The sequence below is a fragment of the Pocillopora damicornis genome, chromosome 5, assembly GCF_964200805.1.
Source record: "Pocillopora damicornis chromosome 5, jaPocDami1.2, whole genome shotgun sequence".
Taxonomy (NCBI): domain Eukaryota; kingdom Metazoa; phylum Cnidaria; class Anthozoa; order Scleractinia; family Pocilloporidae; genus Pocillopora; species Pocillopora damicornis.
In genome coordinates, this window is record NC_142674.1 from 17,339,269 (window position 1) to 17,359,948 (window position 20,680).

General features: G+C 38.0%; 2 protein-coding genes and 1 pseudogene across 3 annotated transcripts in view; 1 reads left to right on the plus strand and 2 right to left on the minus strand.

Moving 5' to 3' along the window:
• Positions 1 to 2,598: 2,598 nt before the first annotated feature.
• LOC149045701 (cadherin EGF LAG seven-pass G-type receptor 1-like) overlaps positions 2,599 to 20,680 on the minus strand; it is a 36,622-nt pseudogene continuing 18,540 nt past the window's right edge. The window contains exons 11-27 of the transcript XR_016186479.1: positions 20,156 to 20,309; positions 19,429 to 19,575; positions 18,798 to 18,882; positions 17,803 to 17,914; positions 17,600 to 17,646; positions 16,799 to 16,919; positions 15,609 to 15,713; positions 15,114 to 15,220; positions 14,663 to 14,814; positions 14,105 to 14,171; positions 13,883 to 13,949; positions 12,943 to 13,055; positions 8,064 to 8,118; positions 7,696 to 7,885; positions 7,044 to 7,088; positions 3,452 to 3,612; positions 2,599 to 3,371 (exon numbers count right to left, since the gene is read on the minus strand). The product of XR_016186479.1 is annotated as a cadherin EGF LAG seven-pass G-type receptor 1-like (transcript). The remainder of the gene's footprint in view (positions 3,372 to 3,451; positions 3,613 to 7,043; positions 7,089 to 7,695; positions 7,886 to 8,063; positions 8,119 to 12,942; positions 13,056 to 13,882; positions 13,950 to 14,104; positions 14,172 to 14,662; positions 14,815 to 15,113; positions 15,221 to 15,608; positions 15,714 to 16,798; positions 16,920 to 17,599; positions 17,647 to 17,802; positions 17,915 to 18,797; positions 18,883 to 19,428; positions 19,576 to 20,155; positions 20,310 to 20,680) is intronic.
• On the plus strand, positions 9,154 to 11,338 carry LOC149045702 (uncharacterized). The gene has a single exon (XM_089207428.1). The coding sequence runs from the start codon at positions 10,198 to 10,200 to the stop codon at positions 10,936 to 10,938; it is 741 nt and encodes a 246-aa protein (XP_089063554.1). The 5' UTR covers positions 9,154 to 10,197; the 3' UTR covers positions 10,939 to 11,338.
• On the minus strand, positions 9,186 to 12,611 carry LOC149045703 (uncharacterized). The gene has a single exon (XM_089207427.1). The coding sequence runs from the start codon at positions 12,440 to 12,442 to the stop codon at positions 11,375 to 11,377; it is 1,068 nt and encodes a 355-aa protein (XP_089063553.1). The 5' UTR covers positions 12,443 to 12,611; the 3' UTR covers positions 9,186 to 11,374.

Consider the following 20,680-nt stretch of genomic DNA (forward strand, 5'->3'; position numbering starts at 1 on the left):
AATGAATGACTTCCATTGTATTTTGCCCTCTTTAACTTTTGATTCTAGTTTGATAAATTTTTTGAAGTGCTTAGGAGGAAATTAGAGTACCACAACTGAAGTTCAGAAAGGTTAACGAAAGTTACTTAAACAGTTACAAGTTCTTTAATGATTTTACGTTTCCTTCTTTGAAGGCTCATCACCAGATGATTATCCGGACAAGTTGAGGCAGTTTTTCTGTGTAAGGTATGGAGAAGCATGGGGATCTCGTTTTTATGCAATGTTTATCCAAATTGTTGTTTCTGAATTTTACAGTAAATGTCTTACTTTTTGGTCCATCACTTTCTGTCATTTGTCCTGACTTTCTCTGATACTTGTCTTCTGAATTTTTCAAACTGTTCATTAACAGAGTAAACCTGCAAAAATGTTCCCCGGCATCTGAAACTTGGAAAATATTGACCGATCAGCTTGACAGGTATGAAACCATCTTTTGGATTCTGCTATATTTACTCCCCTGGTGTGGGAGCTAAATGATCTTTACGTAAGGATATTAAAACGGTTTTCAAATGAGGTCCACCAAAACAAAGTAAAGTACTCGTTACCAGCCACAAAATCTACAAATAGCTAATCATACAAGTAAACAGACAATCAGGCAATCGGGCAATCAGAATTATGGACAATTTCATGCAGTTAAACGTGGAAGTCGTTAATGGTATTTTACTTGGTTCTCGGGGTAAGTTTTTTTTGCCGATCGCCACGGGAAAATCGATTTCATTCCTTCAAACTGTGGGTTGAACAATGGTCTCTCCGTCATCTCTGTCGTAATTCAACACCGTCTGTATGTGGGCTTTGAGATGGTACATGTCCTCTTGTCCTGTGAGAAGGGTGCCATTAGCTCGGAAATTGACTTGTTTGAAGAGTGTGTGCGCCAGGTTATTGGCTGGAGTTGTCATGCGATTCACAGTGTCATTGCGTGAAGTGAGATTGGCATTTCCCGTTGTCTTGAATCCCGAATACAATTTCACAAAACTCCGCTCCAGATCAATGTAATCCGATTGTCTTTCTATGTAAACGTGAATCGGTGTAATACTCGCTGTCTGAGGTGGTACTTTGACGTACCTGTAACTAGCAGTAGAAAAATCCGTAGGTGGAATCGTGAATAGGTTGAGATTAGGATTGATAGCGGCTTGTTTTCGCGCCCATCTCGCTACAGATGATGTGTTTACTTCAACGTCTCCATCGTTTAAGGGTGCGTCAGCGAGTAGAACGGTTCTTAAATGGTCTTCTCTTCCTCAGAAACCCACTGCCTTGCTGACCATGATACTTTTGTCTTCCTTTATACTTTTTTAAAATAAATTTCTAAAATAAATTTCAAAAAAAAAAAAAAAAGAGATTTTATTTGTTGCTCTCAGTCACCTCACTTCAGTGGAAAGCACTTTAAAAAAAATGCAAACTTTTCAGATTTACTTTCATTTTTCCTTAATTAGTACGAGTACACACGTCACTTTAAATCTTTTTTTATGGATCCAACTATTATATTTAGCGGGATATCCTTTCCACTTGACGTACAATTTATCTTTTTGTCGTTTCAAGACTTTCTCCACTCTAAAATACGAGGATTCGTCCAATTGTAGTTTTTGTAAATCCCAGGCGTAAAACGTACCCTGCAAAGGTGTGTCGTCGAATTCTTCCATTTTATTGGTGGTAGTCATAACCGGTAAGACTTTGCGTACCACAAACACCTCTTCAGTCCAACCAGGTAAGTATCCTTTTTTGAAAGTTCTAAATTTTTTATTCAATCTCACTTTACCCCCCACTTTAAAGGCAGGAGGTTTTTTTCTTGAGATTCACATACTTGCCGTACAAATTGTCCCAAACTTCTTTGGGATTGAACATAGTGACTTTGGCGGGAGTCATGCGAATACTTCTATGATACGTGTGATTATATTGGTACACGAGTTTCGGTAAGTTGTCTACATACTTTAAGGTATTAGCCGCTGTAAAATATTTGTACATTTTAGATTTCACACTTCTATTAAATCGTTCGACAATACTGTCTTTGGCATCTCCGTGGGTGGAAAAATGACGAATGTTCTGCTGTTTCATCAGAGTCTGAAAGACTTGATTGTAAAATTTTCGTTTTGGGACGTGAAATACCTTTAGCTTGAGCATACTGAGACACGCTCCCTCGACTGCCGACGACACCGGGTGTATCGTAATCGAGTATCTTCTTTGTATCGGATTGAGTCTTCTTATTCTATTTAGCCATAACAATTTGAACAAATGATTCACACAGTAGTAACCAATCCAATACCCTCCCAAACACCATGCGTACAATCGATTCCACACATTGTATGTGTACTTTCCCTCGTAATGTCGCATGAGTCATCAAGTGACGAATACGAGTATGGGGAAGATACAAATGAGGTTTCATAGCATGTTTATACACATCTTCTATCATAAGAGAAGGAACCCAGTCGTAAGGTATTCTATACACGTCATCGTCTTCGTACACGAGTACCTTAATGCGTACACATACCCACGATACGAATCGGTAGTGAGCGTAACAATATAGACGACGCCACCAAGAACCCATGATTGAACAAAATGAGAACATGATTTCAATTTACACACATTTTATTTATCTGCATTATAATACTCCAGACACATGACCTCGTTTTCTAAACATTCCAGCTCACTACTAGTTAGGCTTAGTCGTGGAGCTAACCTCCTAAACAATGATAATCCAATCCTCTGCGCAATATGTGCATGCTCTTCTTCAGAAAGCTCACCTATTAAAAAATCAAAACAATTACAAAATTCATTTTTGAAATAAAATCGTGAAAAATTCTTCCACTTTTTTAGGATCTTCTTTGGCTAATTCCTGAGCTAATAAGAACAGTTCTTCATCTGTGGATATGCCTTCCTTAAATCTACGCTCTGAAAAACGCGAATTATACCATTTTACTTAAAATTGATATAAATGTTAGAAAATCTCTAGGATCTCCTTGTTCTAAGGCATCGAGTTCATGAGGTTTAAAACCCATAAGTTCTTAGGCGTAACTTCGCCATTTACCGTCCGAAAATTTTTCAACCTATGCATCTACTCCTTCTTCTTCTACAATTTAAAATAAGGGCAGTGTAAGATGACGTCGTCTATCTACGACAAAAAATGTCATTCTATGTCAGCACACAGAATTTGCTGTGTTTTCCTGGAGGGTTTGTAACGCCACCAATGGAATAGATTACAATTCTTCTGACGAAATTTCAAATACATCTTTTGATAATTCATGTCTGACTTGTGATGCCACTGGGTACCATTCACCGCTATGTGAGGCAATTTTGAGAACCAACAACTCTTTGTAGTTGTACGACAGTTTACCATCAACCAACTGAAATAGAAACGAAGTTCACGTAAGTATATCAACGTTCAATGGCTTTTAAAAAATGTATCTTGATTTACATAACTTACCTCCGGCACCGAAGATGATGACGAAAAAGAGATTTCAAACAGAGTTCCTGAAGGCTTAGCTGTGCGGAATCTCATTGAAACACTCCACAGAAGATTGACCTTTGAGTTGGCAGGCACCCTCTTAAAACTCCGTCTTGAGAATCTCCTAGTGTACTTCACACCTGTTGAACAAGGAAGTTTGTATGAATTATTTACATCAAAGAACCCGTGATAAGAAATTGACGTTCTCCTTAGTTGGGGTATTTTAGGGTAATGCGAATCCCAGAAAATAAACGCTGACTGGAGGCCTGGATAATTTCTCTCCAATTTAACCCTTTAACTCCCATGAGTGACCAAGACAGTATTTCTCCTTACAATATTAATACAATATCAACCAGGTAAGTGATGAGAATAAAGAAAAACATCAATTTGGGAATAATTAGTTGATCCAATACTAAATTCTCTGAACTAACATCGTAAGAATTGTGTGGTTGACAGTAAGGAGAATTACAAATTTGATCGGAGAGTTAAAGGGTTTAGGAAATTAATTAACCCGAGTTACATCAACCTTTACCTGCCATAAATGACCAAGACAGAATTTCTCCTTACAATATCAAAACAATATCAAGCACACAAGTGACGAGAATGAAGAAAAATATCAATTACAGAATTATTAATTGATCCAATACTAAATCCTCAGAACTAACATCATAAGAATTGTATGACAGACAGTAAGGAGAATTACCAATGATATCTTGGCAGTGAAAGGGTTAAGAAACAGAAATTGCTGACACAACAGAAGACAGTATTTGAGGAACTCGGCCCTTAACGTTAAGGAAGGGAATCTTTCAACTCTGAGGATTGTTCACAGGGTTTTTGAAATCGGCAGATCTTCGTCAGATGTACAGTAAAACTGATTTTTCGCTCTTTTCTCAGAACTGTCGGGTCAAAATCTGGTATGGATCAATAATTCAAGGCGAAAATACCGGTGATTAAGTACGTGCATTTATTAATTGAAGATCCACTAAATCAGATAAACTCGACGATACATTTCTCATAACAAGGAACCGCATACATTTAAATGCTCATAAGGTGTCCTTTATCATGCACAACTCATGAACTGTTGTCTGCATCTTAGATACTAAGTATTTGAAGATATTTCAAAAGATTCCGTACTCTTGCGAACGCTTCAAACTAAAGTAAGTGCGAGAGGAAAGATTACTTACATATCCGTAAAAAAAATTCAATACCTGTTTCACCGCGACTTCCATCAAATCCAGTGGAACAGTCACACCGGCGAGTACCAAGTAAGTTAAAACACGTGCCTCGCCCGCAAGGTTGTTTATAGGCGCACGTGTTGCCCATTGCTTTACATTTAGCACTGGTTCCGTTGTTGTACAATGGCTGACTGAGGTCCAAGAACTTGTGATCGATGTAAACATTTCTGATGCAGCCAGTAAAATGTTGTAGGGCACTGGGAATATAATTGGTAGCGGCACGAGCCCACCGAGAAGAAGAGGGCCTGTCAAATGCAAGGGGCTAAAAAAAAAAAAAAAGGATCACAGTGTTACTATTTACAGTTCGCTTTTAATTACAAACACAAAAACATTCCATACACGATTTTGTGAATTTAAAAAGCAAGTAGATATCTAGAATTATGTATAGGTCAAGTACTGCAAAAAGTGTACACTTGTGATCAAAGAGCACTGATCAGGAAGTTATAGCCCTCAAGATTACAGTTAGCCCTTTGACTCCCAGAAATGAGAACTCCAACAGCAGTTTGACATAAGTAATCTGACAAAAAAATCACTGCTTGGGGTCAAGAACTCGTCAAAAACATCTTACAATGAAGGTCACCCACTATACTAAAATTGTTGCATATATTGACCCGCTAATAAATACCTAAAGCTCTGATGATGATGATGATGATAATTAATAATAACAATAATAATAACAATTAATTATAACGATAATAACACTATTAACAGTTCGTATGATATATTTCTCTATTCTCAATTTGCTTACAAATTTTAGAAATAATTAATTCAAACAAATTGGAAATAAACATAGTAAATAAACGTCAACACAGTTTTTAAGAACCTCAACTAGTAAAAGGCAGACAAATTGGCTGTAAACAGAGCAAAGCCAACGAGTGGAACTCAGTGCAACTGAAAACAAATCCAGTGAGTAGCAAAGTGGAGAACTACAACCTGGGACCACCGGATGACAAGTCCCTAAGCACTTGGCAAGTCCCTAAGCAGGTGGCCAGTGCCCTAAGTACTCAGCCACTCTGCCTACTCCAAGGGTCTTTCTTGATGGTGTGCATTTATATAAAAATATACCTTTAATTTTTAGATTCATCTTTAATTTGAAGCTGCCGTGCTGCGGCACATGAGAAGGAGGCTGCTTTGGTCCCAAAATTCACTGCAAAGTTTACATTCGTCAACAATGATAACGCCAGTCTAAACAAAGAAAAAAATGATTTACTGGGTAAAAAACATTTCGAAAAAGGGTTACTTATCCTTGTATGTATTAAACTTTTTCAATATAAAATGAAGACTAACTCTGAGATCATGAAAGTACAACACAAGATCACTTGAGATACTGGATAGTAACAGGGGGTTAACCCTTTAACTCCCACGAGTGACCAAGACAGAATTTCTCCTTACAATATCAATATAATATCAATAAAATATCAAGCAGACAAGTGATGAGAGTAAGAAAAATCTTAGGGATTTAGGGATTATTACTTGATCCATTACCAAATTCCCCAAACTAACTTCTAAAGAACTATATGGCAGACAGTAAGAATTACTAATGAGATCTTGGGAGTTAAAGGGTTACCGGTAAAGGTGAAAGTGTTGTTTGCGTCCTGATCTTGACCACAGTGCGTCGCAAACTCTTTTATTTTGCCGGCACTTTTCTGAATCACCCAAATTTTTTAATTTCATATTATTTTCATATAAGGACCAAACTTTGTGCCCGCATGTAATTTCTTATATACCATGACATGATTTCTTATATACCAAGACGCGTTTTGAAGGCTTCAAGTTGCTTTATTTTTCGCTTTTTGCAACAAGCATTTGAGAGTACTTTGTTAAAAAATCATGTAAATTTTAAAATTACACCAAAGCTCCTAAAAGTGCCACAAATAAAAATCAAATGAATTATATTTTGAAGTAAAAACACCACCGATTTCTTACGAAAAATCTTCCTTCAGCACTAGCACATTAAAGTCGGTCAATTTTACTGTATTTTTTGCATAATTAATTGGGTAAAAACCCGAACGCATTTCTTCCTGCAACGATTACCATCTCTCCGGGCGCAAATCGCGCGCGCGTTGCTCGGAGGTGATTAGCAAGGGATATTTGGAGTTTGAGTAGCCAATCAGAGTGCGCCTATAATGCTACCCAATCTATATATACTCACAAGACTGTTAGCCTTTAACTGACTGTACCAAAGATGTGTTACAGATGTTTCGTTGTACAATAATATTGCGTGACGAAGTAATATCACCCCTTATTTTCCTCTTCGTTTCGTGACCATCAAAATATTGACTACAAAGGAGTTTAAACATAGAAATGTTTGAGTTTACGCATTGTAAACGACTTACCGAGTTCAGGATTATCAGGGTACTTGGCCTTTCGCGATTTTCCATCTAAAAATTTGAACAACCAAACAAAAATTAGTTCCCAGAAATGAGGAATAACTCCATTACAACGTATTTTCGCTGAGCGAAATGAAAGACTTGGACGACACAAACAAACAAACAAACAAACAAACAGAATGTACAGTTTCTGCTAGCCATAAGTCATTCCTAAAATGGTTCAAAGGAGTTGGTTCCTTGAAAAAAAGCAATTATAAATTCCACTATACAGCAATCAATGCCCAGCCCCTTCTGCCCTAAACCAGTTAGCCTGGCTCCATGTATGATTGTGGTTTGAGATTGCTTCTGATTGCTTTTGTGTTTTAAGTCTTGTCCTTACTTTCTAGGTGATTCTTCTTTTCTCCCCACCGAATTGAATTGCAAAGGAACATTTCTTGTAGGACGACTGTAATTAAGGAAAACTAGTCTTCGTAGGGCACAAATCTGGTCTTCATTGAAGAAAAAGAAAGGGGATTTGGCGGGGGCACTTTTCTTCGGTCTCTAGGGTATAGAGGCCGACTAGAAATCACTGTAATTTATTTAAAGCCACGTTCTTACTACTTGGACTGAGCAGAATGTATGGTGCATATTTGAGAGAAATTACATTTCAAACACACACCTGGTGCACTGGTATCTTCATCTCTCATAGTATCCGTGACATTGTTGTCTGTAGTAAACCGACTCGTTACACTGCAACGGAAACCACTGCTGGATGGCTCCGTGGTAGATGTGCTGGTGGCGTTTCCATCATCGTCAAAATCATACGGGAATCGGAGAGGTGCCGTCTCCCCAGGGTGATAGGAGCGTTTCTAAGGAAAAAAAAACGGAAATCGAACTTTTCGTCAAACAGATGAAATCAATAGGTTGGGTGAGAAATTGGAATGAGAGAAAATGGAATAGTCTCGCGAATACGAACAGGGAGGGGAGGGAGAGTGCATGAATTGAAAAGTGGGAAAGAAGAAGGGGAAAAGAAAAAGGTTAGTTCACCCTTTCACCCTCAAGATCCAATTGGAAATTCTCTCCTCTTACCACGATGCATTTCCTTGAAAATTAGAGGGAAGGGTTTGGTATTACTTCAGAATGATATTCTCCGGCTGATAAGACTGACTGTTCTCATGACATGTTTACAAGATAACAAACTGGAACCTCAGGGAGAAGTTACATGTTGATCAAGTCTGAGAGTTAAAGAATGAAACGAAACCTACTTGTTTTATTTGTTGGTAATTGACAATGAACTTTAAAAGGACGTGACAAGCGGGAGAAGGATAACATTGTGGTACTCAGAATGGAGATGAAACAATGAAAATTTGCCAAACAGTATTTCCTCAAACAAGCGGTTATTTAAAATATCGGCCAAAGGAGGGGGAGGGAAGACCGAAGAACTACAACACAGCAAATTAAAGGTATTCAGCATTTATTAACTTCGAGACGAGTCCTCACATCTTTTGAGAGTTGAAAATGAAAAGGAAACAGGCATTTTGCTTATTGTTGATTATATGTGTTCAGGTACCGAATTAAATTTTCGTCTCTACGCTTCCTTAGCCTGTTTTTCTCTTTAATAAGCTTTTCAACCCAGTTCCTTTTTGCGTGAAATAAGAGTTAATTAGGACTAAAATTTCGATCACGCTCTGATGGGGTAGAAGCGGTGCAATCCCGGTTTTATTACCGAAAACAACTAGATGAGAGAAATCCTCCATTGCCTTTCCGCATTAAATTAAGAACTACTCTATAAAGAACAGGGCACCTCACTTCAGATGGGGGATCATTAGAATACTCCAGAACCTTATGGGAGGGATTCGGTAAATTTCATTTTATCATTTTAAGGTATTATAACATTTCTCAGTTACTGAGCAGTTCGAGATTGGTCTTTTGAGGGAAGCGGTTTTGAATACATGGTCTGCATAAATCTGATGTCTTCCGTTATCTATCGCGTGGTAGTTAACTATTGACCTCAGTGGAGGAAGTTAGCGGTTGATATTTAATCTCACCGCTTCACAGCTCGGTAAATAGGGACCTTACGATCCGACAACGGCGACGGCGACGTGGGACTTTTTTACTTCCGGTTACATACTGCGCATGAGTAGATTTCTGAGACGGCGGTGTCCCTTCACGCGCGGACGTTTAGAAGCCTTGTTTGACGTTGTGCGAAAACGTGGAAATTAAAACCCAACTATGGCAAAGGAATCAAGGTAAAAACGAGACTTTGCGACTAAATTTAAAGAATACTAGTTTGTTTGAAATATCCGAAACGAACAGAGCGTGGAGTCTTTAGTATACGACCACAAACTGAATGGAGAGAGATTTGACTTATTTTGCTTTGTATTTGTTTGTGATTGTACTTCACTCGCTATCACTGAGCTTCCTTATCACTTACTTTCCAACTTTTTTCTCGATCAAAAAAAGAGAACAATTAAGCTTAATTTTATTTTGGGTTTGCTAGGAAATAGTAGAGAGATTTTGTCGGCAGCGGTACTAGATTCGACCGATGCAAAGTGTATAAATACTTTCATTGAGCTAATTTTCATTTATAATCGTAGATTAACCTTATTTTACAAGGAACTCACTGGCTGGGTTGAACAGTTATATCGACGAATTCCGATACCGCAAATATTGCTTTATTTATAACTGAATCAAAAACAAATACAAAACAGAGACATTCACATAATTTCCACTGTTTCCTAATTAAATAAGAATTATTTTACAAAATCCAAACTTTATTGATTGCCCAATATTTTGCTCCAAATGCTACACATTTTTTTAGTAATTCATGACTGTCTTCATTTGAAAGCGTCCTTCCAACCTTAATTGTATGTTTCCCTCATTTGGAAGGCAAAGGATAGCCATCATGTATTCTCATGATCATTTCTTTATCTGTCAACAAGTTCAGCTAATTTATTGGAGGACTAAAGAAAACAAAGATATTGTCTAATATTATGATGATCTAGTTAATACCACCCAAAGCAAGTTATGTTATTTGTTTTAAAAACTTTGATCATGATTAGGACCAAGTGCTAGTAAATCTCAGATACAATGATAATTTTATTGTTAGCAAATTTTGCTGATATACTGATACTTCTTCCTCATGAAGTAATTTTTGTTGCACTGCACTTTCAGTCAATCCATGAAATGGAATGAAGAACACGAATTGCTTATGTTGAGGGAATTGATGCTTTTGCAGCCATGGCTGCACAAGAAAGGAACTAGTGAGAGAGGAGATGATTGGGAAAAGCTGGCAGTATCCTTAAATGCTATTCCTTATCCCCAATTCCGTGTTACTCAACGGTCTGTTCGTGACCACTATTCAACAATGGAAAAGAGAAGAAGGAAAAAAGTCAGGGAAGAAGACAGAGCCTCAGGTATTGCCCCTGAAGAGGACAAGGAACTAGATCAACTGTTAGATGAAACCATTGAACTCTTTGATGAGTCTGACAAAATCACAGATCAAACAAAACAAAAGCAGGAAGAAGAAGCAAAGAAAGCAGAGGAAATGCGGAAGAGATCATTGGAAACTTTTAAAGATAGTGCCAAAAGGAATGCCGATGAACAGCAAGGAGCAAGACCGAAAAAGGGCAGAGCTAGTGGTGCAAGCACTCTGGCTTACCTGAAGGATAGGGCAGCAGTAGAAGCTACTTTAAAACGTGATGAATTGGAGATAAAAAGGCAAGAGTTAGCACTGCAAGCAAAGGAGCAGGAAGGAAGACAACAGCAATTGGATATGATGAACAAGCAAACTAGAGATACCCAGCAGCTTCAGCAGCAGCAAATGCAGCAGTTTATGCAAATGAATGCAAACATGATGCAACAGCACCAACAACAAACCCTTGCACTTATGGAACTAATGAAAAAGTTTGCTGGGAAGTGATGCTGGTCAATCTCTGCAAGAGGTCATTTAAATGCACAAAGAGTTCACATTTTTATTAACTTGAACATTTTCAAGGAAGTTAAAAATTAAAGATTTATAATAATAACTACTTGTTTACATATATAGTTGTAAAGGAAATGTTGCTTAATTTTGCCAACCTTTGAAAGTCGCCGAATTGATGTTATGCCAGTATCAAAACTGGGGCTGAGCCTTTATCAAGGCAATAGGGCTTATCCAACTATAGAATTGCATTACTCTCTGTAAACATGCTCACCATTATTTGTTCTCATTTAATAGTTTGTTTTGGTGGCATTTATTTCACTTTAATTCCAATATGTTAGCCTTTCTCGATTGCATAATTTTTTTTTATTAAAAAGCAGTTCAATTTTCGAAAGGAAAAGTGTTATGTAACTTTTGTAAAACCTGTTTGGCAGACTTAGTGAAAATAATCCCCAATTTCTGGGGGAGAAACATCAAAGTAGTCTGATGTGGTGGATCCGTAACAACAAACACGAGCATTGTGAAGAAGGGCACATGTCACATACATTTTGCCAACAGCACTTAAACTTATTTTCAAGTTTTTTTTGAAATCCAGAAATTTAAAATAATTTATTATATCACCAAAAATCCATTCAACAGAAACTCTGACTTCACTCATAGATTCATTCCATGCAGACTGTATGAGAGTTAGTCCAGCCCCTCGAAAAGGTCCTTGCAGATGTAGTCGAAGAGGATATGCCGGATCTCCATAAATACACAGGGGGTTCCCATTTGTGTCCACTGAAAATCGTTGCAATTGGTTTAACACTTCAGATCTAGCTAACATCCCACTGTCATGTCTCTTTCCCTCGACAGGCCCAAACAGGTTGGCAACAAGGCCACTGGGTGCTGCGATAGATTGAAACTTTATAGCATGGACTTTTTTGTGACCATTGTATAAGCACTTTTGGTTTTGTCCTGGTCGGCATATGGGCCTCACAGTACCGTCAACAAACCCCCAACAGTTGTCAAGAGCAGCTCCCCTGTTGTGAACTGCAACGGCAAACTCCTCTAAATGATCGGGTCTTAACCAATCCTGGTTCAAATCATTGAGAAGTCGGTTCCATGTTTGATACATCTTGTTCATAACAGCATTTGAGATCATACACAATTGTGGTTCTGGCCTTCCATATCTGGGTATCATGTCTACGTATCTACAGGGATAGGCAAATCTTTTAAGAAAAATGCACAATGCCTCAACCATGTCGACATTTACACCATTGTAGCAAACGATCCGATCCGGTAAAGTAAACACCTCTGCCAAGTTGTAAATGTCATTCTTGTAAAATCTAAACTCAGTTTTACATTCATCATCGGTCATCTTGTCGAGATCGAAACACTCGTAGTTAGTGTACGGTAAATCCGGATTTTTAGGCTTGTGTAAATCGTAGAGAAGCACGAATTCTTCAGCGTTAATCAAACGGGAAGCATGAGCCAGGAGAATAGTGTCACGGAACTTTGGCATGGCTTTCTAAAAAACTTTCGTTGACTTAAACACGATAAACATCAATGACCGTCGTCAACGTTCTCGCTCGTAAAATTCGTAATCTCAATTTTGGCGGGAACGCCAACACGACGTGGCCCCGCTCGACCCAGACTTCTCACGTTGCCGTCGCCGTCGCCGTTGTCGGATCGTAAGGTCCCCAATATCCATCACGAGCCACCTCTACTTCGGTGAAAAGTTGTTTAATAGTCTTTTACGCTTAAGTCTGGTTTTCCCCAGCGACGCAAACACAAGCGTAAGCACAAACGCGAGCATCAGGAAAGTATGCCAATTGAAAACGAACGTCGACGAGCACAAAGAGTAGCACAAGAAAAAGGACAAATTTTGATCGTTGCGCTTGATTCGTGCTTGCTTCTCTTTGAGCTGTTATGCTTGTGTTTGTGCTCACGTCGCTCGAGTAAACCAGGCTTTAGCAAGAGACGATTAGTACGCTCATGAATCAGTCAAAAGTGTTATCTTACGTCAAGTTAGATTGTTCGTCGTCATGGTGATGGTGGTGATGCCGGCGACGTCTCTTTCTTGTTTGTTTTTGAAGTGATGCGAACAACGCCATGATAAATACGAGAGTGTTGAGCTAAGATGATTAAAAGAAAATCAATGAACAACACGACATACTAAATCAATTAATGTAATAATATTCAAATACTGCACCATTCCACAAATACAAAAGGTGTGTGTAAATATGGACAATTTCAGACCGTCATCTCTATGTAATTGTTTGTTTTGTTTGCCACAGCAACATGCATGTCAACTGAGCCAAAGAATGCCATTGAGGGAAACACTATGGGCCGGTTATTTACACGACGTCTAACCCAAACCGCGATTTTGCGCAGGCAGCGAGCCTCAGGTATTCTCTATAAGAGGGTTGATTTAATTAAGATAAATTTTATTTCCAAGAGGTTCGGCTAAATTATGGATAGCTTAGTGCGTGGTTTTGTTAAACAACGGTTAAACTTTGTCTAAATAACCGGCCCTATGTCACAAAACGAAATAAAACGGGCCCACCGTTCATCAACACAGTATCTGCAACGAGATTATGAGTGGAGAGGAGGATGGGAAAACAAGATGAGGAAGAACGGGTGAAAAGTGGACAGTTGACATTAACTCTCCTCATTAGTACGACAATTCTTATGATATTAGTTTGGAGAATTTGGTATTGAATCGAGTAATAATATAATTGATATCTTTTTATTTTTTTCCTCATCACCGCCCTGCTTTATAGTGTGATGATGTTGTAAGGAGAACGGGAATGAGACCAGCTTCCTAGAGATATCACTGGATGATTTTACAAAGATTTTGAATTCAATTTGTAATCAGTTTACCACAGGAGATTTACCTCTGGGTTTGCCGTTAACATTGACATGTGTTTTCAGGAGTGGGATCATTCGTGAAGCTACTTACCGCGACAATGATGCTGACAGGAATCGTAAACGTCCAGATAAGTGTTCCATCTGTCGACATCCAGCAGCTGCAAAATAATAATAATAAAATGTCAAATGTCGCGAAATTAATGGGAACTATCACTATCTATTGCGTGGTCTAGGAATGTTAAAAGTACAAACAAACTGTTTACGGGGACTAGGAAAAAGGTTCTACAGAGACCATACTTGTAAGTTTACTTACAACCTCTGGTTTCCGTAGCCCTCGTTCGCTAAGCCAGCGGAAACTCCGACCACAATAGCGGGACATCCTGAGACAAAAAAAAAACACACTCGTTGCAAAGAAATCCTTGTTTTATAATTCAGATATGTTTTATTATTATTATTATTTGAAAGCATTAATTTTCAAAATCAAACTTATCTTCAAATAGGTGATGGCGAGTGAATATTTTAAAATTTGTGACTTTTGTTAAGTTTCTTGTACCAATCATTCCTCTTCCATCCCCCCTACTCCGGTTTTTTTTTTTTACGAAAAATGTCTGCTTACAACTCACGAAATTTAAACTATTTACTCCCACGATGTAATTGTTAATTCTCTCCTCCAGTTGCTTAACATTTCCTTGTAAATAAGTCCCAATCATTTGGTGTTGGATCAAGATAACAACTTCTACCTAATAATTTGGGTATTCTCACTTCCTGTTTGCTGGATAATGTATGGATGTTAGAGGGAGAATTTAAGGGTTAGTCACTTCAAAGGATTGATACCATACATTCCCTGTTGGACAACATTCGTACCACTTACCCCACCCCATGAAGAAATAGAAGGACAATTCGCCAGTGTCTATATTCCTCTTTTCCCTGAGCCTGCGATACATGTGCAGACCTTCGACGAACATTCACGAGAAGGAGGCGCTGAAGAAATAATGCAGCACTATGGCGATCAACTGACACAATCTCTGCAATGAAACAAAAATAAAAGCAACGTCTTAAGATCAGAAGCCAAACTAATATGTTTTAAAGAAAGCTAAAGCTAGATTTCCAATGTTGCGTTTTTGCGCTAATGAACATGCGTTAAAAAAAAAATTGGCCATAGTTGAAGTAGACGTTTACTTGCGTAAAAGTATCCATTGAGTGAACGCTGTCATTTTTCAAAGCTAGCTTTGAAACTATTTACGGTGACCAATTTACTTTATCAACTCAATTGATAATACTTAATCACCCTACTGTAAACATAAGTTAGCTTTGTATTTGACCCAATCTGATCTGCCGTTCTGTTGATTCCCAAGAGGAACGTCAGCTCCGAAACGAAAACCGCTACAATAAGGTTCTTATGAATTGTTATTGAGTTGCTCTTCAAATTGTTGTAAAGACAAAATAGTGATGGTACAGATAATAATGCGTTTATACAGCGCATCCTCTAAAAGAATATGCTCTAATGCGCTTACAACTTTTTGCAGCGGACTTTGACCGGACTGCACTTAACACCTTACAATTTTTTTGAAAGGGAATTTTGCAGGTGCCTCCAATTTAGGAATTTTTGGAAAACAATACTTCACCAAAACACCGAGAGCTCCGCTTCCTACGCTTACGAGAAGTGCGTGGGCTCAATATTGTATTGTTCAATTTTGTATTAGAAGTGCCCATGGGAGATGAGATCATGATATAACGATATGGAATATTTCCATAATTGCTTACGACCGTTGTGAGAAGGTCAGGTCAGTAAAATGACAAAAATCAAATAAAAATTACCTTAGACACAAGAATAGTATAAAAGCTCTCAATAACAGAACCAGGGACACCGAAATACCAATGTACGTCACCAAACGCATGGCAAAGGCTGCTTGCTCGGGATACTGGTAAAAAATCGAAAAATAGAAAAAATTATTTGTGACACTGAAACAACACGCCACCTCTTTCAGAAAAACATCAACCACAAAATCAACAACAAGAACAACAAGAACAACAACATCAAAAACGACTTAAACAAGTTGAACTCAGTTTTCTTTCACGATTCTCAATTTATGAACTAATTTCATTTCAATCTTTCCCCTGGATCATTTGGATCAGTTTTTTCCAATGTGTATTCTCAATAAAACTAGATTTAGACTCTGATAGATCTACCAATTATAATAATCTTGTTCGAACTAATTATTGACAATTTTACATTCACTTTCCCGTTGCAATAGTTTGGAAACTCAAAACAACCTCCTCTGAAGGAAAAACTGAGATTCACCTTCATAGAGATTTAAAAATAAATTAACCCTTTAACTCCTATTTGTGACCAAGACAGAATTTCTCCTTACAATATCAACCAGATAAGTGATAAGAATAAAAGAAAAAAAAGATCAATTAGAGGATTATTAGTTGATTCAATACTAAATTCTCTGAACAAACATTATAAGAATTGTATGATCGACAGTAAGGAGAATTACAAATTTAATCTGGGAGTTATAGGGTTAACTGATAATCCATACGAAACATCAATTTCATTTCATTTCTTTATCTTTAAGTTAACCCTTTGACTCACAGGATCTGATTGTTAATTCTCCCTTCTGACTGATACGGTTTTCTTCTAAATAAGCTACGAGAATTTGGTATTAGATCAAGATAACAACTACTCCATGATCAGTTGAGAAATTCTCATTACCTGTTTGCAGGATACGGAATGGATATTATAGAGAGAAGTAACATGTTAATCACGTCTGGGAGTTAAAGGGTTATATATCTTTATCTTGCAGCTCTTTCTCTTTCCTTTCTTATTTACAATCTACTGCCAACAACTCAATTCTAAATATCTATCATGGTACTCGACCAGATTAGATTTTTAGCTGTTCTGGTAACCATCGTTATTGTACATGCATGTCTTCTGAAAACAAGGTAGTAAAGTTGTCGTTGTTGTTGCTTTTTGCTGTAACAGCTTCACAATCATCAACCTCACCTGAAGATTTAAGTCTGACAGGACTGCAAAAGCCGTTTGAGTGCAAGAGCAAACTGTGTGAGTTCTATTGGACTTCACTGATTTACACCCGTAACGTGACCATCCACCACCACGCGTGTCTCTATGGTAACGAAAAACAATAGGCAGGCTTAGCAATCACAACGTGTCTTCTGGTTCCTGAATAACTGTTTTCATTGTGTCCGTAGTGGAATTTTTGCGGTAGTCTCACTATAGACTACCATGTAGAATATCGAAATACTACTTTAATGCTACTTGACGTAATCATGAATTGAGAATCTTTTTGTATGCAAAGTTTAACCTTGCACATTGGGATGCAAGGTAAGCGTACTTAAGCTAAAGGGCAGCCTTTTTGTGATGTGGGTATCCTTAAAGAAAAAGAAGGGCAAATGACGAATGGTTGTCTGGATCCTTAGATCGCAAGAGCGATGAAGCTACATCTTAGCAAACGCCAGTATCACTCTTGTATATGAAAACCGTTCGGAAGTTGAAGCATAGCCAATGTTTTTCGTAATGATGGCAAAAGACGTCAACCAAAAGTACCTGTAAATGTCATATTCGATTATAGTATATTTTATAGCGGTTTTTGCCATAACGACGACGTGCAACTCTTGTAGTGTCTCCGATTGGCGGTTTCTAGGTTACCATGTTCTCCCGCTCACGACAACTCGTAACGAAAATGTGTACACGGGCCCGAACGCGGCGCGACTAAACAAGTGTCTCTATGGTAAATTAGACAGTATGCAACAACATAAAATTAAAGCTATTCATTATTATACTCACGGTACTGAATAATTCCAGTGCACACAAATGTAAGACGATAGATTCACCTAACAGAAAGGAAAGATGACAAATAAACCAACATGACGAGCAGTTGAATTGATCACAGGGTAAACCAGGCTTATTTAAGAGAAGACAACTTAAACATTCTTCGGTTAGTTTCTTAAACAAATCCTAGCTAAAATTAGTAACAAATAACAACTAACAATTCTGTTGGCAAAGGCAATGCGGACAGGATATGTTAAGGGAGCCATTTCCATCTGAGGTAACTTGACAGAGACGACATCAGAGCTGACTTCAACGTTGTACTTCGAGTCGCTGTAAAAGTAAAAAAGGGACCTTGATTATATCATAAAAATCCTCATGAGGCAATGCGAGGATAATTCGCCTCGCTTTTGCTGATAAAAACACAGAATATACACATTGGGGGAGAAAAAATAGTTTTCAGAGATTATATCAAACAAGGAAGAAATAAGGAGAGCTAAGCCCGAACAAGATTAACCTTGTACTTCCAAGATCTCAGTAGTAATTCTCCTTACTGTCTGCCATACAATTCTTACGATGCTAGTTCGGAGAATTGGGTATTGGATCAACTAATAATCCCTGAATTTATATTTTTCTTTATTCTCATCACTTGTCTGCTTGATATTGTATCGATATTGTAAGGAGAAATTCTACCCTCGTCACTCGTGGGAGTTAAAGGGTCAACAGGAACTGCAGATGTCAAACTTGGAAATCATTTATGCTTATAACACTCACAAACTACAGCGTGGCTCGCTTAAAATAAATCAATATATGAGTTTTATCAAAAGTAAAAAAAAGACAAGCAAAAGCAGTTAGAGCAAATCGCAAACTGCTTTTAATTATTTCTAGCACATATTCCATTTCTCAATCAAACCACAATATACACTACCAGCAGTCCCTTCTTCTCGGTGCAGTCCGTCGCACGATTAAAATAAATTCCGTGGGGAAAAAAAGACGTTATCGCCCCTCACACCCAAAATTCAACGTGGTGTGCTTACATCAATTTCTTTTCTTTCCTCAATTTCTTTTAACTCGTGCGACAGACTTCGCTTCAAGGCAGGGACTGCTCGTAGTCTAACCACGAAATAGTCTCTTCTAAATACTAGGGGGAAAAACCAAGATTGTTTAAAAATTCTATCCAAACGTACTTTCGATGCATTTAGTGCATGTAACATACCACGTCTTCGCGTCAAACGCTTTGGGTAATAAATCTCCGATATTTCGGATGATCATGAAGCCAACTCCTATGTTGTCTTCCACATCTGAAACAAAATTAAATAAAAAAATATTTAGATCTCTTAAAGAGCTGTCACACACAACATTATCATAATCATTGCAAAAAAATATTCAAACAATCTTAAAATTGTTCAAATCCGCCTCTCTTTTTTACTATTGTTTGCCAGCTCTCCTAAATATCCTTTTTATCCTCGCGTGCGCGCGCGCGGAATCCAAACGCGCATTGATTTTGCTGTTTCACGGTTTATTCTAGTAACTACCCACGAAGGCCTGGCAGGCCCCCTTCTTTAGTTTTAGGGAGGCCCTTTACCAAGAAAAGGGTTATTAAGCTCGAACTGAGTTTTACAGAACAGATGCCGTATCAGTCTTCTGGCCAGTTATGTCTGCGAATACTTTATAAAATAGTTCTTACAAAATAGAGTTATCCTTCGGCACAATTTTTAGCGCCTCATTTGATATTTAAACGTCCCTTTTATGAGGCAATTTTTTTCGACTAGTGGCGACCCGCAAAACCGTGCTCAAGCATAAACCCAGGTACTTGTTATGCAAGTTACGTCAAATTCACGACTTACCTTTTCCATGAAAGAAAGGTTTAGGAAGGTAAATTCTATTGGAGATATTACGCCAAATTTTATAAGGAGAGTCGCTGTAAAGGTCTCTTCTCGCGGGGTACGATAATCCAGAGAATCCTTTGACATACACTGGATGAAGTTCCATAACTATGAAGATTAAAGCGTGGATATTAGCAAGTGAAAGCAACCGTTTGTTTACAACGAAAGCGTCTGCTTGGTTAATCCAAAACAGTTTCCATAGTTTGTGGAAAACTCATAAAAAGGGCGCAGTTACGGTATTCTAAAATATAGGCCTCTACGATTTTCGCATATATAAGACAGGACAATATTACGCATGTTGGGGTGGTGATTGATGTAAACCTTTCTTTTAAGTATCATTCGTGCGCATGTTAAGGATCAAGATCAGGACCAAGTGTTGTTGCAGGAACATTAAAATATTCTCTAGCGTTAAATGCCGTTTAGAAATATTTAAAAAATCTCTGGTAATAGCTACTGTGCGCTTCTTAACTCAAACACCACCAATAAAATCCTCAAAATGATCAGAAATCTCTATTGACATCATCTGTTTTTCATAATTTCAAATTCCAAAAAACGCAGTGATATTGTTTGGAACATTTCAGTCACTTATGAGACAGAGCGGAGGAATTCCCCGACAAGTACTAAAATTACCTCAAAATGCGACACAGCCCTGTTACACACAGCAAACTCAACAAAATATATTTCTTACCAATATTGGGAGTAATAATCGGGTACGGTGGCAAAATGCTTTCGGTAGAGCGCCTGTATCTGCGCGAGTCTCGTTTTAAGTATGGTAGACTTCTGGCTAAGTTTCCGCTGAAGTTTTCCATCTGTTTTAACAGAGCCGCTGTCCCTGCGGAGTGCTGTCAAATTGAAAGAAACAGCAGTCAAGATAAGAGGCTTATACGGCCAACGGAAGGTAATTGTAGAGTAAGTGTACATAAAAATATCTACTGCTCCCAAAAATCGCCTTACAAATCTCTTGACCTCACTGCCAGTGCCTCCGAGCTAGTGTCGGTATAAACAAGGAGCTCACAATCCACTGGTCATGTGTTTCTAGGAAAAATATTCAAATGAATTTGAAGAGAAATTTTGTGTGCTTTGTGATGCTCGGCCGAAATTTTGTGTTCTTTTTTGCGTTCTCGGAGAAATTTTGTGTTCTTTTGTGACGATCGGCCATTAATAATTGCGTCTTGGTAGCTAATGTCTGCCCACGTTTGCTACGGATTGCGCA

Coding starts and splice junctions, on each gene's coding strand:
- LOC149045702 (XM_089207428.1), top strand. CDS start 10,198: ATGAAATGGAATGAAGAACACGAATTGCTTATGTTGAGGGAATTGATG.
- LOC149045703 (XM_089207427.1), bottom strand. CDS start 12,442: ATGCCAAAGTTCCGTGACACTATTCTCCTGGCTCATGCTTCCCGTTTG.